The sequence below is a fragment of the Giraffa tippelskirchi genome, chromosome 5 (assembly GCF_054371585.1).
Source record: "Giraffa tippelskirchi isolate mGirTip1 chromosome 5, T2T-mGirTip1v1.2.pri, whole genome shotgun sequence".
Classification (NCBI taxonomy): Eukaryota; Metazoa; Chordata; class Mammalia; order Artiodactyla; family Giraffidae; genus Giraffa; species Giraffa tippelskirchi.
Window position 1 is genome coordinate 4,669,782 of NC_137279.1, and position 18,578 is coordinate 4,688,359.

General features: G+C 40.9%; 1 protein-coding gene across 1 annotated transcript in view; it reads right to left on the minus strand.

Annotated features, from left to right (window-relative positions):
- CRB1 (crumbs cell polarity complex component 1) overlaps positions 1 to 16,191 on the minus strand; it is a 137,560-nt gene extending 121,369 nt beyond the window's left edge. Inside the window, exons 1-4 of the mRNA XM_081495275.1 lie at positions 16,080 to 16,191; positions 15,864 to 16,011; positions 5,276 to 5,471; positions 2,207 to 2,346 (exon numbers count right to left, since the gene is read on the minus strand). Of these exons, the coding sequence (XP_081351401.1) occupies positions 2,207 to 2,346; positions 5,276 to 5,471; positions 15,864 to 15,897 (370 nt within the window). The 5' untranslated portion in view covers positions 15,898 to 16,011; positions 16,080 to 16,191. The remainder of the gene's footprint in view (positions 1 to 2,206; positions 2,347 to 5,275; positions 5,472 to 15,863; positions 16,012 to 16,079) is intronic.
- Between the last annotated feature and the right edge of the window lie 2,387 nt (positions 16,192 to 18,578).

The window sequence follows — 18,578 nt, forward strand, 5'->3', positions numbered from 1 at the left end:
CTGGGATGTGCTTAGTGATCTTTCAAGTTTTCTAAAATGCTCCCTCCTCAGTCAAGCCATCAATAAACATTTTCTCCTCTTATTCCCTTTTACAGAATTTATTAGAGATTCTTGTGAAAGTGAAACTGTTAGTTGCTCAGTCATGTCTAACTCTTTGCAACCCCATGTACTGTAGCCTGCTAGGCTCCTCTGTCCGTGGAATTTTCTAGGCAAGAATACTGGAGTGAGTTGTCATTCCCTTCTCTAGGGGATCTTCTCGACCCAGGAATCGAACCCAGGTCTCCCGAATTGCAGGCAAATTCTTTACTGTCTGAGCCACCCAAAATTGTACTGTACACAATTTTTTCACACTGTATTCCTGATAGAATTTAAGCTCCTTGGAAAGAGGAACTGTGTCTTTTTGATCCCCTAATCCCTCACATATATAGTTGGCAGTGAAAACTTTGTGGCTTGAATGAATGGGACTCAAACTGGTCTTTTTAGGCAGCTCTCCTTTGCTGCCTGACTCCATTACAAACCCTTCAGAACAGCAGGACTCAGCTTTTTCGGCACCAGGGATGGGTTTCATGGAAGACAATTTTTCCATGAACTGGAGAGTGGTGGGGAGGTGGTTTCGGGATGATTCAAACACACTACATTTATTGTATACTTTATTTCTATTATTATCACATCAGCTCACCGCAAATCATCAGACATTAGATCCCAGAGGTTGGGGACCCCTATTTTAGAGCACAGAAACCATCTGTCATATACAATTTCCACCTCCCCACCTCCTGGTGTAGAACTTGGAATGTAGTAATAATACCTGCTTTTATTTTGAGTACTTAATATATGCCAGGCTCCCTTTTTATAACTTTATCCCTCACAACAATACTACAAATAGCTTTTTTATCCTTCATTTGTGGATGAGAAATATAAGAATTTACTCGGTTAGCAAATGGTGGACTTGTCCTGCTCCCAAGCTGTCCACTCCACCCCCTGCTTCTGGACTGAGGTCCTGTTCAGAGTGTTGATTGAGTGCTGAGTGTTGGCTGATGACAAGAACGTGGAATAACACGTTTTGGAAAAAATTCAGTGTTGGAGGTGACCTGTTGATTCAAGTGTTACAAATTGTTTCCTAGTGATGAGGATCGATGACCAAAGGATAACAAATCCGTCCTATTCATTATCTGGAAGTGGGGAGACACGTGAGAGACACAGAGCTCTGAGCCGCAGGCGAATTCCAAGCTTCCTTTCATACTTCTAAGTTTGCTTGGTTTTTACCAAAGCATGTAAAACGTTCCTCAGGCAATGAGACGCCTTTTGATCAGAAGCTGCTACTGAGTGCGCTGACCCCAGTCTCCACGCCTCCCCCCAACTACAGGGCCTCCCTTTCCTTAGACAATAACATGAGTGGGGAGGTGGGGATAGGCGGTCAGTAAGCTTAGATTTTAAATAATCACAAGCTTATCGGTTGTTTTCCAATGGCTCAAGAAAGAAGAGAGATGAGATGCTCTTTCATTTCTAGCAATAAAATCCTAGTAAGAGTTAGGTTGAAATATGTCAAGCAGGTTTTTTGCCAAAATTAACATCAATATTTATGAGTGGCTTGTTGATTCAAGGATCACATACTCTTTCCTATCACCTTTATGCTCAAGTCCAATTATCTTTTAAGTGTGATTTTAAATTATGTTTTATGTATGTGTAACTTGTATTGGCTTTTACATTATAAAAGGTGTGCCGAATACTTCCATTTCTGAAAAATCATTCTACACTCTCTATGGGGACCATCAAAAATCACATTGATTGACTCCATGAATTATAACACAAGCACTTAGGATTTTAATAGAGTATCATGGGTTTTAACATGTTCTAGGCATCAGTGAAAACATCTTAGAAGAAAAGGAAGCATCTTCCAGTGAATGTTAGTCCACAAAAACCATGCTGGGAAATCGACTCTTCCATTGATTTTTTTTTTTCCTCTGTATTTCTTCTAGAAGATTCTTATGATTGGGCAGCTTGGTAATCTACTTCAGATAATGCACAGTGTAGCAATAGATGTGTTTGGGCACTGAAGAACACGATTAAATCAAACAATGATAACTAGAAGAAAGAGCTGGTTTTAAAACTTCAGCAACAAGAGTTGTTAGTTTCCACTTGCCATAAGCGATTTGTTTCTATTCAACGCAAAAAAAAAAAAAATAGTGGAAGGAATTCCGTCACTCACCAGGCCGACAGTGGCAGGTGTAATTGTCAGCACTGCCCTCGCAGATGGCGTTGTTGTGACAGGGCTCTGACCAACACGGGGGCATCAAGGTCTCACAGTGGGTCCCCGTGAATCCACTACCTGCGCAGGTACAGCTGTACCTGGGGAGCAAAATGAAGTCGGGACATCAGCCCTTGGTCATGGGCGATGACATATCTTTATCCTGTCTCTCCACCTGTCCACCCACGTGGGTTTAATGCTTACCAAAAGCACATGCCTGCAGGCTTCTAGAGATGATCCCTCAAAGTGTTTGGTAAGCAAGTGTGTTAAGGAAAACTAAGGAGACTTACTTACCATAGCAAGTGTACTCAGGAGAGCTAAGGAGACTTATTACCCCAAGCAAAGTGTTCTAAGCAGCACTAAGGAGAGCTAAGGAGACTTACTTACCCGAAGCAAGTGTTTAGTCAAAATTACTTGAAAACCATGATTGTTTATACTTTTGTTTCCTCACCCATAAATTGACGATAATAGGACCTTTGTCACAGAGTCATTGGGATAACTAAATGTGTACATGAAGAATGAACATAGCGAGCCAAAGGGCAGAAAATACTGAATAAAACTCCTGAATAGTATGAAATAGAGTAGTTAATATTTGTGAGGCAGTAGAGAATGATTTATACCATCAAGGCACTTTTTTATATAAAGAATCCAGTAATAAGGTCCCTAGTGAAATAATAAATTACGAAGAAAAGGAAAGCTTCTCATTATATAAATTGTGACTTATGTTTCCTTATTTCTAGATTACAAGAATATTTTAGTCGTGTTATTTATAATGATTCGTTGATTGAATGGGATTATCTGACAGACCTAAAATACAAACCTGACCGGGAGAGTTGTTCACTTTATTTCAGTTTAGATAGCCTTTCCTTGAGGATCTAGTATTGAAAAATCATGGGCTTACACACCCAGCTTAGATAAAATAAGTGTCTAGGGGGAGGACACCTATGATTTAATAAAGAGTAACAGTCCTGTTCACCCTGGCTATGTGTCTATTTATCACCAATGCAGACATTAAGATTACACTAACAAAAGAGAAATACTAGCAAATATAAGTGACTATAATTTTTACACATAATTTTCCTAGCTAGAAATCCTCTATTTACTATTGCATTTCTTTGATTAAAAAAATGCCTACTGCGAATCTAATTACCATGTGTGAGACACTGAAGCCCTGTGGTCAGGGCTGCCTGCACCTCAGTTCACAGACTCAGTCTCCATTTACATCTTCCTTTGTCTGCAGGAACCTTCCAGGGGCATAGTTTTTGCCTTTCCCACATGTCTCATAGCAAATGCGTTAATTTTTTCAGTGGGAAAACTAAGTCAGGTCGTATTTGCTGAACTTGCGATGATCTCAAAATTTAGGTAATGAGAGCGCTATGGATACAACAGAAAAAGTATTCATGGCACATACTCAGGTGAAGAGAGGAAAGCAGGCAGGAAGCAGGTTTAGCCTTGTTTGTGTTTCCAAAGGCATCAAAGGGCTTCCCAGGCGGAACTAGTGGTAAAGAACTCGCTTGCCAGTGCAGGAGACATAAGAGACACGAGTTCGATCCCTGGGTCAGGAATATCCCCTGGAGGAGGGCATGGCAACACGCTCCAGTATTCTTGCCTGGAGAATCCCATGGACAGAGGAGCCTGGCAGGCTACAGTCCACAGTTTCACAGAGTCAGACACGACTGAAGCTACTTAGCACGCACGCATGCAGGCATCAAGAGCGTTGTAAGACTTCTGTCCTGACGCCTCCTGGAAACAGGGAGGCCTGGCTGGGAGAGCCTCCTCTTTCCCTGGCACACGTGTGTGGGAACCATGGCTCTGGTCTGTCTGTCCACGTGTGGCCCAGTTACCAGTCTCCAGGCATGAAGATTCTCACCACTGGAGAACAAAGTGCGTGCAAATGAAAGTCACAGGCAAAGCCTGGAGTACGTTCCTAGTTTACCCAAGAGGTGTTCCACCAGCTTGTTCTGCTTAAAACCAATTGTTTTCCTGGACATATTTGAAGCACACAAGACTTATTGCTCCCCTTTTGAGCCTGACTTATTTTGAAATTCAGATGTGGGATAAATTATACCTTATTTATTAAATAAAATTGGATTCTAGTCCTTCTTTGCAAAGAATTAACCATATGAACCTGTGGGGGTCCCCTGACTTCCCCAAACTTTAGACTCCTTGTTGTCAAGGGTGAGTTTTAAGGCCCACCTTGCCTTCCACTGAGCCGCCGGAGGATCTGTGAAGACATTGCCAAGTGCTAAGCAGTTAAAACTCAAGTATTTGATAACTCAATGCCTGTAGTCTAACTAAGTGTTAGAAAGTTCTTCCAAAAAATATCTTCTATGAATTCAACTCAGTTCAGTTCAGTTCAGTCGCTCAGTCGTGTCCGACTCCTTGCGACCCCATGAATTGCAGCACGCCAGGCCTCTCTGAATTCAACTACTGTCACCCAAATTTATGATATGCTTCATATTAAGGTACTATTTATTCTTTTGGTTTTGTTTTTCCTGAAAAGTCAATGTTAGACTCTAATTTAGAACATCACTCTGCTGGCTCAAAAGTATTCACCTAATTCCCCAAACACCTAGAAATTCAAGACAGAATTAATTTAATATCACTGCCCTTGCCGACACTGTTTAGATAAAATTCCTGAAGGATTTCTTTTTCACCACCTGATTTATATGCTTGTCATTTCATAAGCACACTCTTACATTCACATGCAGAATAACCGCAGCCTTGTTTTCACATCTACCACAGATAGGGAAGGTAGAGTCCCCTTTGCTTCTTCGATGTGGAAGACTGGCACTCTTCTGTAACAAGCAATTCTAAACTGTTACAAGAATGACTTGGAAAATGCTCTCTCTTGAGACAGGGGCCCCCCGAAGGATGCATTTTTTAATAAAGCATGAATGCTACAACATTTCATCACTTGAAGCATGAAGCACTCTGAAGGTGTTAAGCTGGGGATGTGAGATCCCCAGATTCGCCAGAGGTGGTGCAGTAGCTTCTGGCCAGTGAGTGCTCTCTCGGGAGAAAGCGTACCTGTTGGCTCCGTCCACGCACAGCCCGCCATGGAGACACGGCCCACTGGCACACTCGTCCGTGTCGAGCTCACAGCGATCGCCCAGGAATCCGGGGGCACATTCACAGAAGTAGGCCCCCATAGCGTCCTGACAAGTGGCACCATTGAGGCAGGGCTGGGACCCACACTCATCAACTTCCAGTTCACAGTTTACACCTTTTTGCAAAAGTTGGCACAGGAGAAAAAAAAAGGAAAAGTTTTAGTGAAGTGTTACTATTTTCAGTCTTTGGCAATGCTTTGTTTGCCAAAGCTCTTGTCAAATGTGATGTTGCCCAAAATAATTTTCCTCCTTAATTGTAATTGATGTTAACTTTCTGGCAGGCTTGCAGGGAGTTCACAAAGCAAAGCGGCTGTCACTTACAAACAACCATCGCCTGCAACAGCTTGTGGCTTTTTAGCCCGTGGAAACAAATCATTTTTAGAACAAAGTAATTGTTTACTGCACTTTTGTTGGAAGCCTGAAACGGACTGGCCAATGTCTTTAAATTATTTTTAAACACTTAGTTTAATTAGGCATCACATTGAACAGTGGGTAAAAGCTCAGACTCCAAAGCCAAATGGCCTGGATTAGAATCTTGTCACAGCCTCTTTTAGTTGTGCGACCTTGGGAAAGTTGCTTGACCTTTCCTAATCTCAGTTTCTTAACCTGAAAAATGGGACCAGTAGTTGTAATCATCCCATAGGATACTTATTACAATTCCAATGTGTTCAAAAGTGCCTAACATAATACCTGGAGTATACTACATGTTTGCTAGAGAAAAAAAAGGTACTTTCTCTTTCCACAAATATTTATTATACAATGTGCTATTATTTCCTTGCATATCCTTTTTGCATAGAAATATTTACATTTTCTATACCACTGTAAAACACTGCTTTTAAATAGAAAATCCATTTGTGACTTAAACTCAATGTAATTAGTGCTATTATTAAAAGCTACTTCAATTTAAGGTAAAATTACATTTTACAAAATCCGTATTTTCCCCCTCCCCAAATAGTAGGTGAAGATTATTTTCTAAGCAAGCTAAGTTTAAGATTTACAAAAGTAGTCACAAACTGAGATCGCAAAGTATTCTACTGAATCTGTCTAAATAATATTTGATGGTGCATTCATGCTTAGTCGTGTCCAACTCTTTGTGATCCCATAGACTGCAGCCTGCCAGGCTCCTCTGTCCATGGAATTCTCCAGGCAAGAATATTGGAGTGGGTTACCATTTCCTATTCCGGAGGATCTTCCTGACCCAGGGATTCAACCTTACCTCTCCTGCATTAGCAGGCAGGTTCTCACCATTAGCGTCACCTGGGAAGCTGAAATAGTATTTGATACACAATAATCAAATGTGCATATAGGTTTTAAAAGATACAAAAGGGGGCTATCTATATTTGCTCATCTTTACTCCTGGGCCCATTCCCTAGGATAACAAATTATGAATTAAACTTATAGAGGAATTTCTCAAGAACTCAGAGGTTTTTAGTAGTTATTTGATTTTTTGTCCTCTTTCCTGACAGAAAATGAAATAGGATATCCCAACACCACCTGCCATTTACAACTGTGACTAGACTCTAAAACGCTGAACTGAAGAGAGACACCAGCATGTTAGCTTTGAGTGGTTTTTGAGAAGAAAAAGAATTTAAATTTTACGTCAGTAAAAATGGAAAGTTGTGGAATAGTATTTGTTGTAGGTAAGTGGCTTGCCATTTTTTTTCAAACTTTAAACTTTTTGTTTTATATAAGAGTATAGCCAATTAACAATGTTCTGATAGTTTCAGGTGGACAGCAAAGGGACTCAGCCATACATATACATGTATCCATTCCCCCCAAACTCCCCTCCCAGGCAGCCTACCACATGACATTGAGCAGAGTTCCCTGCGCTGTACAATAGGTCCCCGTTGGTTATCCATTTTAAATATAGCAGTGTGTACATGACCTTCCCAAAGTCCCTAAGTATTCCTATTTGAGGCCTGGCTATTTCTCACCCGGTCTGCAAAGAGGAATTTCTCTATCCATTTTATTTGGCATTAGTAAAGTTGGTGGCTCAGTGGTAAAGAACTCGCCTGCCAATGTAGGAGATGTGGGTTCATCCCCTGGGTGGGGAAGATCCCCTAGAAGAGGAAATGACAACCCACTCAAGTATCCTTACCTGGAGAATCCCATGAACAGAGAAGCCTGGTGGGTTACAGTCCACGGGCTCGCAAGGAGTCGAACACGACTGAGCAACTGATTTAAGGTGAAGGGAAAGACCCCTGAACTGACTGGGAGACACTGGTTCTCATTCTGTCTCTGAAGCAGTTTTTCAGCAATGCTTTGGTATCTTTATTTCTGCCGTGTAAAATAATACAATAACATATACTTTTATTTTTTAAGAATATATGAAAGATATAAATGGTCAATTCTTTTAGAAATGTTTCATATAATTACTTTTAAAATATTTGTTATTCAGTTGCTAAGTCCTGTCCGACTCTCTGTGACCCCATAGACTGCAGCATGGTGGCCTCCCTGTCCTTCACCAGCTCCCAGAGTTCACTCAAGTCCACTGAGTCAGTGATGCCATCCGACCACCTCATCCTCTGTCGTCCACTTCTCCTCCTGCCCTCAATTTTTCCCAGCATCAGGGTCTTTTCCAGTAAGTCGGCTTTTTGGAAATCAGGTGGCCAAAGTATTAGAGCTTCAGTTTCAGCATCAGTCCTTCCAATGAATATCCAGGGATATTTAGGGATATTTAGGGATATGTCTTTTAGGATTGACTGATGTCCTTTAGGATTTGATCTCCTTGTTCAAGGGACTCTCAAGAGTCTTCCCCAGCACAATTCAAAAGCATCAATTCTTCAGCACTCAACCTTCTTTATGGTTCAACTCTCACATCCTAATAGCTTTGGATTACATCTTTCAGTATTTTAGCCATCTATATTTACTAAAAACCATTAACATACAAACCAAACAAGTGGTTTAAAACTTGTTAACACTTTCCCAAATTTTATTTCATAATGCAAATAAAATTCATATATTCATCTGTTATACACTCAGGTTACTTCCTATTGCTTAAGAAATAAGATAAATAAATTAGAAACCTTTATTTTAGACACTGCAGCTCCATTTATAACAATGTCGTTCAAATACTTTAGCTCTAAAGTAATCCTGATGCATGTGTAAGAATGTGTTTCAAAAGCTTAAATTCAATTTCAGTACAAACAACTATTTGCTTTGGATTTATTTGATATGTTTATATCACTCTGAATATTACTTAACAGTGTGATTCTTATCACAGCTTTTCAGTGGTACTGATATATGGGGAAAAAAAACAAGAAAAAGTGACTTGGTCTACGTCTGAGTGATGGCAGAATAGCTGGATGAAAAGTGATGAGTACAGTCAGTCATCCAGATGTTTTTGTATTTCCAGATGCTTGGCTTCACAGATGAAACATCTGGAAAACTAACTATGATCTTCAGTTTGCATTTGGGTGTTTACTGTTTCATGCATACAGCCATCAAGTATAGATAGTTAATTGACCTTCAAAAACATACCTGAACAGCGTGGTCCAGTCTGTCTGGAGACATTCACTTTGTAACTAGGGTCGCTAAGTATGGGGCCGTATCATTGTAACTATGGAGCAACAGAAACTGGACACAGTTACTGAGCAGCCTTCTGTGGCTAATTGTCTAAGAAAAGGAAAATTCATAACCTCAAATTCTTTCACAAAAACTCCTCCAGGAGCTGAACTGATCTGTTGGAGTCGGTTTATAGTTCTGTGAATTCCATGGACGGTATAGTCTGTGGGGTCACAAAGAGTCAGACACAACTGGAGTGCCTTTCACTTTTTTTTCTGCATGAAAGGAAAGTAGAAAGGTTGGGATAAAAACACAAATAAAAGGAACTCCGCGTCAACAGAAAAATGTACAGGACAGGGAAAAAACTCCTCTGCCTTTATTAGGTTCAGGGACGCACTGTACTTACACGGCGACATCGCTACGTATACACAGATGACTAAGGTGTTCTATCACGAATTCCTGACCGTCATGATAGTTCCACTCTGAACTGCACAGTTTTCATTAGCTGTCAAAGGCAGTTCAGAAATTCTCTCACAACCAAATATTTTTGAAGATATAAATTTCAAAGAAGGATTGAAATTACATGCATTTAGGGGAGGACAGGGAGGCCTGGCGCGCTGCAATCCATGGGGTCACAGAGTCGGACATGACTGAGCAGCTGAACAGTAACAGAAAAGAAAAAGGATGAGAGATTTCCATGTTGACACACCGGCTTGGGTAGAGAAGCAACGCTCCTGGCAAATAATCTAAAGACACTCTCTTCCTTCTTCTATAATTAATTTAAAGCAAAAAGGCACCATCTCATCCTGGTTTTGATGATGCTTTTGGTAAGTTCTCCTTTAGTCTCTTCAAAGGCGTCTGGACTTGATTTTCTCTCCCCTTCCCAAGTCCTCCTTTCTCTCTTCTCGCTTACTTGCTACATCATTTTCTCCCTTTTCCTTATATGGAAAGCTCATATTCCCTGGAGGGAGGAGAGTTCACTTCAGAGAGGTCTCACTTCATAGCACCAAGGGCAAGAGAAGGGCCAGCGCTGCTCCTGCCTTCCTGCCTCCACCCCGCCCTCACCCAGATACCTTGTGAAAAGACATCCTTGCCTGGGCGGAGGGGAGGAGGTGGTCGTGTTAGAACCCAAGAAAAGTGACGTCCAAACTTCAACTGCAGAGAGTGTCAGTCCAAGGGCACTGGGAAGTCTGCTGTCCATGCGGCGCTGCGGTCACCATTTCCCAAGACCACCTGCCCTGCATCAGAGAGATGCTAGGACACACATGCCCTCAGATTCCCCTCTCCACGTGGTTCCTGGTTTGAGTTTGCCCACGAGAGGCACTTAGGGATTCGGGAGATGGGAGAGAAGCCAGGACTCTCTGGGGATTTTCCTAGATCGGCCCCGCATGGGGACAGGTGGGCTTCCCAGCAGCTCCCCAGAGAGTCTGGAGACTGTCCACTGTTACATTTTACTTATTTGTTACTTGCTTATATCCCACAACTGCTTTGAAGACAAACATCCTTGCCTGTTATTAATGGTAACAGCTGGCATTCACTGAGTTTATTTCACACCAGATACTGTGCTAAGCATTTCATGTGCATGATCTGATTTTTTTTTTGTCAAAAAATTATCCATGAGGTACTACTATGATGCCCATTTTATTAAGGATGAAACTGAAGCCCAGAGAAGTTAAGAATTTAAACAAGATCAAAAAGCTAGAAAGTGGCAGAGTCGGGATTAGGAAAGGAACAGCTTACAAGGAAGACGAGAGAGTCATGAACTAAACGACTGTCTTTCAGGAGCAGTGGGCTGAGTAAGTCAACTTCCCTCTCGGCCCCGAGACTCAAGGAGAGAGGAAGGAACCGATTAATAAGGGCTGTGTGCAAAGTGCTTTCATCCAAAAAGGCCAACAAATTAAAGGTGCACAGGAAAAAAATAAAAATGCTTTACTTACTTGCATTTGAGAAAAGACTATAGGGGCTAGGGGGAGAAGCAGGTGGCCATTCTCAAGGAAATCAGGAAGCACTTTTTCCCTTTAACATCTTCTCAGAAACTGTATGATTTTGATCTGTAACGTGAGCCAGATCGCCCTTCTGGATCCAACCATCTCCAGGATGTCTCCTCCAACTATCTCATAGGCATCATTCAGCAATTCCAAATACAAACTCTCAAGCCTCCTGGTTATCATCCAGGTCACTCAAGCCAGATTTCCAGGAATTACCATGATCTTCCTCACTATTTCTCATGCCCTAATTAGCCATCAAACGCCGTCATTCCTCCCTTAGAAATGGATGTAAGGTGTCATCCACATTGCTGTAAACTTGCCCAGACCCTGCTCACCACCTCTCATCCTGTCTGACTGCTGGCTCCTCTCTTCCAAGTCTCTCTCTACATTTCTTTTCTAGGCGTGATCTTTATAAGAGACAGATTTGATTTTACCATTGTTTGTGTTAATTTTTTAAAATAGTTTCTTCCTTGTTTCCAGGAAAAAGCATGTTGTCTTGGAATGCTACAGAAGTTTCTAAAAGATATGGACACTCTTGGAGCCACCTACAAGGATGGTCTTGCAGCCACCGTCTCCCACACCCCTCGACTGCACACAGCTGTTCTTCCTTGTGAAACCCACTGCTCACCCAATATGCTCAATAACTAACAGGGCTCTGTGCACAACAATCTCCTCTTGAGTAAGAATCATGTATGCCGTTCGTGCATCAGTTACAACAGCCATCAGAGCAAATCTGCAGACAGCGTCAGTGCAGAGGTATGGAGCACACGTTTCCATTACAACTACGGGTTTACGGTAGAGGCCTGGGTTTCTACATGTCACTTATAATCTTTTAACCTCCCGGAGCAATGAAAAGAGTCTGTGTGATGTCCTGCTCTGATTAAAAGTATCAAGCGAGTATAATAACGGTTAGCAAGATTATGAGAGATTAAGGGCTTCCCAGGTGGCGCTAGTGGTAAAGAGACTGCCTGCCAACACAGGAGACATAAAGAGATACAGGTTCAATCCCTGGGTCAGGAAGATCCCCTAGAGGAGGGCATGGTAACCCACTCCAGTATTATTGCCTGGAGAATCCCTTGGACAGAGGAGCCTGGTGGGCTATAGTCCATAAGATCGCAAAGAGTCAGACACCACTGAAGCAACTTAACACACACAAATATGAGAGATTAGAACTGGGATTTTTATCTTCAATGGGAGCATTTTGAACTTTTATCCAATAAGATTTCTGGCTTGTGCATTTAGACCCACTTTTTCTAAGGATACCAAAACGTATTAACACACTTTTTAAAAAAGCATTTGCTTAAAGTAGACTTTACAGGCTTAGGACTCATCCCTGAAGGACAATTGAGTTTCATCAGTTCCAAGACTGCTCTGTGACACCCTCACATTTTTAACTTCTAGAAACCACCATGGACAATCAACAGTGCCTTGGTGTTGTATTTTAGTTGCAGAGGTTTTCATTCTTATCTTATATGAAACCAATGTCATTATCAGTGATGAATTTAACCCTGATAAACACGAAAATAGATGTATTCTTTTATTATTTTAATCATATTTACTTATTACATATTATTGTTATGTATTATTATCTGTTGCTGTTGTCATTTGCTAAGTCATGTCAGACTCTCTGTGACCCCAGGGACTGCAGCCAGGCCTCCCTGTCCATCAGTATCTCCTGGAGTTTGCTCCAACTTGTGTCTATTGAGTCCATGACACCATCCAACCATCTCATCCTCTGTCACTCCCTTCTCCTCCTGCCCTCAATCTTTCCTGGCATCAGGGTCTTTTCCAATGAGTTGGCTCTTTGCATCAGGTGGCCAAAGTGTTGGAGCTTCAGCTTTAGCATCAGTCCTTCTAATGAATATTCAGGGATGATTTCCTTTAGGATAGACTGGTTTGATCTCTCTGCTGTCCAAGGTACTCTCAAGAGTCTTCTCCAGCACCACAGTTCGAAAGCATCAATTCTTTGGCACTCAGCCTTCTTAATGATCCAACTTTCAGTTCAGTTCAGTCGCTCAGTTGTGTCCGACTCTTTGCGACCCCATGAATCGCAGCACGCCAGGCCTCCCTGTCCATCACCAACTTCTGGAGTTTACCCAAACCCATGTCCATCGAGTCAGTGATGCCATCCAACCATCTCATCCTCTGTCTTCCCCTTCTCCTCCTGCCCCCAATCCTTCCCAGCATTAGGGTCTTTTCCAATGAGTCAGTTCTTCGCATCAGGTGGCCAAAGTATTGGAGTTTCAGCTTCAACATCAGATCTTCCAATGAACACCCAGGACTGATCTCCTTTAGGATGGACTGGTTGGATCTCCTTGCTGTCCAAGGGACTCTCAAGAGTTTTCTCCAACACTACAGTTCAAAAGCATCAATTCTTCGGCGCTCAGCTTTCTTCACCGTCCAACTCTCACATCCATACGTGACCACTGGAAAAACCATAGCCTTGACTAGACGGACCTTTGTTGGCAAAGTAATGTCTCTGCTTTTCAATATGCTGTCTAGGTTGGTCATAACCTTCCTTCCAAGGAGTAAGCGTCTTTTAATTTCATGGCTGCAATCACCATCAGCAGTGATTTTGGAGCCCAAAAAAATAAAGTCCAACTTTCACATCCATACAAATAACTACTGGAAAAACAATAGCTTTGACTACATGGATCTTTGTTTGCAAAGCGATGTCTCTGCTTTTTAATATGCTGCCTAGGCTTGTCACAGCTTTTCTTCCAAGGAGCAAGTGTCTTTTAATTTCATGGCTGCAGTTACTGTCCACAGTGGTTTTGGAGTCCAAGAAAATAAAGTGTATCACTGTTTCCATTGTTTCCCCATCTATTTGCCATGAAGTGATGGGACCAGATGCCATGATTTGCCATGATCTTAGCTTTTTGAATGTTGTTTCGAGCCAGCTTTTTCACTCTCCTCTTTCACTTTCATCAAGAGACTCTTTAGTTCCTCTTCACTTTCCACCATTAGGGTGGTGTCATCTGCATATCTGAGGTTATTGATATTTCTCCTGGCAGTTTTGATTCCAGCTTGTGCTTCATCCAGCCCAGCATTTTGCATGATGTACTCTGCATATAAGTTAAATAAGCAGGGTGACAATATACAAACTTGACGTACTCCTTTCCCAATTTTGAACTAGTCCATTGTTCCACGTTCGGTTCTAACTGTTGCTTCTTGACCTGCATACAGGTTTCTCAAGAGACAGGTAAACTGGTCTGGTATTCTCATCTCTTTAAGAATTTTCCAGAATTTTTTGTGACCCATGCAAAGACTTTAAGAGTAATCAATGATGCTAACATTACACATTTCAGCCTTCTGTAATGATCATCTTGTAATCATAACAATTATCTTTCTTGATAATTGTTATTCCTGAGTATTTGAAATGTTATAATATTAACAAATCCTTAATTCCTTTATTTTATGATATAGCAGTTTCAGAAATTAAATTCTTGCCTAGACATATCATAGTATTCCAGTTTAAACTCATAGAGTCCTGGGACTATGACCTCAGTTAACCCATTCCTGAGTATGATTCTAATCTATTCAGAATGAAAGCAGTTCACATATAAGAAAATGATACCTGCAAAATGCATTGGTCAGTGTTGTGTAAACAGCTTTGGTAGCAGTAGCAATACTGAAGATGTTAAAATAGTGACAACCAGCATACAGACAATATGCAAATATTGTCACTAAGTCATTTCATTCTCACCAAGAACCTGACATTAGGTGTTAATATTATGTTTATTTGTTAAATTGAGGAAATGGAAACTCAGAACTCTTGTGATTTATCATCATCACACCACTGGGGAAGGTCAAAGCTGGGCCTGGAATCCTCGGTCTCATTCCTCACATTGGATGCTGGCGCCTGTATCACCGCATCCCTCGTCTCTCAGACCCGCACACCAGCTCACAGCTGGCAGGCTCTAAGAGGAGAGCCGGAGAGAGAGGGCGTTTAGGATGGAGCACGCCGTCCATACTGCCAGCTGGACCGCGGGCCAATTATCAGAGCAAACACGACGGGAGAGACGCCACTCTTTCTAAAACACCATCGCCGTCCTTCCCCTTGCACTCAGCTCGCTGTGACTCATGCAAAAATGACAGTAAATGTAGCCAGAGTGTAAGAGTCTCAGCTCCACATCCTGGAGCTGGCGCACCGGGATCCGCTCATGGACCGCTTTACTTCCGGAGTGTTCCCTGACTCTGAGTGGCATCTTCCTTCTTCCTCAGCACTCTGTTCAGAGAGAGACTGTAGTTTTTGTTCGCATGCTTTCTCTCTGAATAGGCTGTGAGCATTTTGTCAGGAATAAATTTTGTCTTAGCCATCTTTAGGTCTCCATGGTCTGGCACAGTGTCCAGTGCCTCACAAAACTGTGATGAATATTTTCTGAGCAAATAGCATTTGTTACTTTGTGCACTCATTCAACAAACATTTGTCAAAAGCGAGAAACCGCATTTCTCATAAAAACGATTTCAAATGGTTCTGTTCCTGAGCAAAGCCCTGAGCAGTATTTAACTGCCTTTGGATGACCCCACCAAAAATTGGTCGATTTCATAACTAAGAGCGTATAGGAAAACCACCATTTTCCTTTGATAAAATAAAGATACAGCCTGTGAAATTCAGAATTTCTCTTTAGGCTGTTACACATTATTTGCCTTTGGGGTTTGAAAGATAACTCTTACGGGTATATTATATGGTGAGTAAAATTTGAGGTAGCTAGGTAGGTGCTCACAGAATCAATATTTAAGCGTTCGTTAAACTGGTGTCTCATATATCTATATAAATATGGACTATCTATGAAAATTATTCCTGGTAATGGATATAAGTTCATTAAGTTTCATGTCTTAATTTTGTAAATAGGATTACACTTTCAACAAAAAAACTTTCAATAGTAATGGTAATGAAAATAATATTTCTCATGAAATAAGATTATATTTTACATAATAGTTTTATGTTCCCCAAATTATTTTCATGACTATTCAGTCACACATTTGATTCACCGCAGCTTCAAAGTGATTTACCTGAACAAAAATACATTAAGAACAGACGGAACATCAAGCTTAGGTGCGAATCTCCACATTGACTGAAACTCAAATTACGCCTTTGATAAACGCCACGGTAACGGCAGTGTCCGAGTCGGCTACCTTTTAGAAACAGAACGGGTGAGGACTATTGGGAAAAGCTTAGAGAAGAACATGAAGAATTATCAAAAAAAAGAGAAGATCTCGTAGTCTTACAGGAGATTTTAAGTAGGTAGCATCTATATCATGTGATGCGGAGAGGTAGAGTAAGTTTCAGATGTGCAGAGGAAAGAAGCTGCATGATAACACGGTTTACCCGCCAGCCTCTAAGGGAGGCTGCCACGTGGCTACAACTATCGTGAAGGGGAGACCCGTGCGGAATAATCTGGACTTCCCACCAGAGGGCAGAAGAGAGCAGGCCAGGGAAGGCATCCTTCATGACCCTTCAGTGTTCATTTCTGTCCTAAAATTTGAAGGAAAAAAGGTGGTGGTGTTAAAATGTGACACTTCTCTTTCACTCTTTCCTCTCAAATAATAGTCCATTTACTTGGATTATTATATCACCCTCCATTGGGCACTCTAATTCGACCCTAACCTCTCCATTCAGTGTATCCTCAGCACAAGGAGTAGAGTGATTTTGTTACAATGCAAGTCGAACCTTTTCAGTCCTCTGCTCAAAACTCTGCAACAAGTTTGGTATTAACAGATACTCACAACTACACATAAAAGAGAAAATCAACAGGGACCTACTATATACAACAGGGAACTATCTTCTAATCACCTATAATGAATGGAAAAGAATCTGAAAATGATCCATCCAAAAGATGGATCATTTTGCTATACACTTGAAACTAACATAACAGTGCAAATTATACTTCAACACAAATAAAAAAAAAACTCTGAAGTCATTCATTAATGACTGAATAAATTCAACAAATATTTATTTTTACCCATATCATTGATCTGGAACTTTTTCTAGTAAAAAAAAAAAAAAACTATATACATGCACATACATACACACTACATATAAAAATAAATATATAAGTGTGCGTGTGTTAGTTGTGTCCAACTCTTTGCAGTCCCGTGAACTATAGCCCACCAGGCTCCTCAGTCCATGGACTTCTCAAGGCAAGAATACTGGAGTGGGTTGCCGTTTCCTTCTCCAGGGGATCTCCCCAACCCAGGAATCGAACCCGGGTCTCCCACATTGCAGGCCAATTCTTTACCATCTGAGTCACCAGGGAAGCCCCATATAAGTATAAAAAATAAAATATAAATATATAAAAATGCATGTATAACTACTTTGGGTTGATCCTTGTCTTACAGGTTTTGTAAAATAAGAATCAAAGATGTCACATGAAAATTCATTTAATTGCTTACATCAGTGTTCTCTCCAAGTGTGGTCCCCAAACCAGCAGCAGCAGCACCAGGTGGGAGCTTGTTATAAATGCATGCTCTTGGACCTCACCTCGGATCTACTGAGCTGGAAACTGTACTTTATTAAACTCTCCAGGTGAGTCTGTTACATGCTAAAATTTGAGAACCACTGAAACAGATTATAAATTCATTAGGCTGGAAATGGGAATTGAATATTTAATACATTCTCATTTTCATATTAGAGATTTCAAGTTTTTTGTGTGTGTAAAATAAAGTTGAAAATATTCTGGCTGTGATAATGTCAGCAAGTCTTCTTCCTAATGACATGGACACCTGTTCTTCCCTTACCTGCCTTTAGTCCCTGATCTAGGCTGGTCCTAATGTCTTATGCCTGGTATTTCAGTGCTTTCTAACTAGTCTCCATGTACTAACTAGTCTCCATGTACTAACTAATCTCCACATACTAAGGCATTTTCTTGAATAAAAAAATAAATTTTTTCATACATTTTTGTTTGTGAAATAAGAGATGCATCTTAAATCAATAAATACATTTATTACAGTGTTTTTTCTTATTTCCCCAAAGATTATTTTTACATCAAAGATCTGTTTCACTTGACGAACTAAGATATTTTCCTATACTGCTTCGCTTCATCATGCATTCAACTGGCATCGCCCCTGCCCTCTCATCACTCTATTTATCTCATACTGCATTTTTAACATGAAAAAAGTTTATTAGTCAATCGGGCTAATTCTAAGGAAGACGTCAATTTCAGAATGATCCATTGCAAACACTTAAACTAAGAGCATGTCACCAAGGTGAGGCTGTTAAGATGGCCCTTACTCCAATCAGACTGGTGTCCCCGTAAGAAGAGGAGGCGAGGACACAGAGATGCTCAGAGGAAAGACCACAAGAGGCATTTCACACTTGGGATACATCTTTGTCATCTTTTATGCCTAAATTTAGACCACTTCAAGGAAACCTTACAATCCAATTAAAATGTAAAAGTAAAAACAACACACATACACTGTAAAAAAATTTTTCAAGCTATGCTTTTGCAATTACAAAGCTGTTTAAGAAAACTAATTTATAGGGCCGAAACATTTGTCTTTACGTCTATTCCTTTTAGTCACCATTCATGATATTGTACTAGGAGCAGGCAACAGGAGATATTATCTTAATAAGCTATAGTGGTTTTCCTATGCAACTTTATAAACGGAAGCAATCCCAAAAGCAGTCTTATAAAAATTTACTTCTCATTTTTATTCAAACATTAATAAAATTGATTTTGACGGTGAGCACGCTGTAGTGTATACAGAAGTGGAAATATAATGCTATGT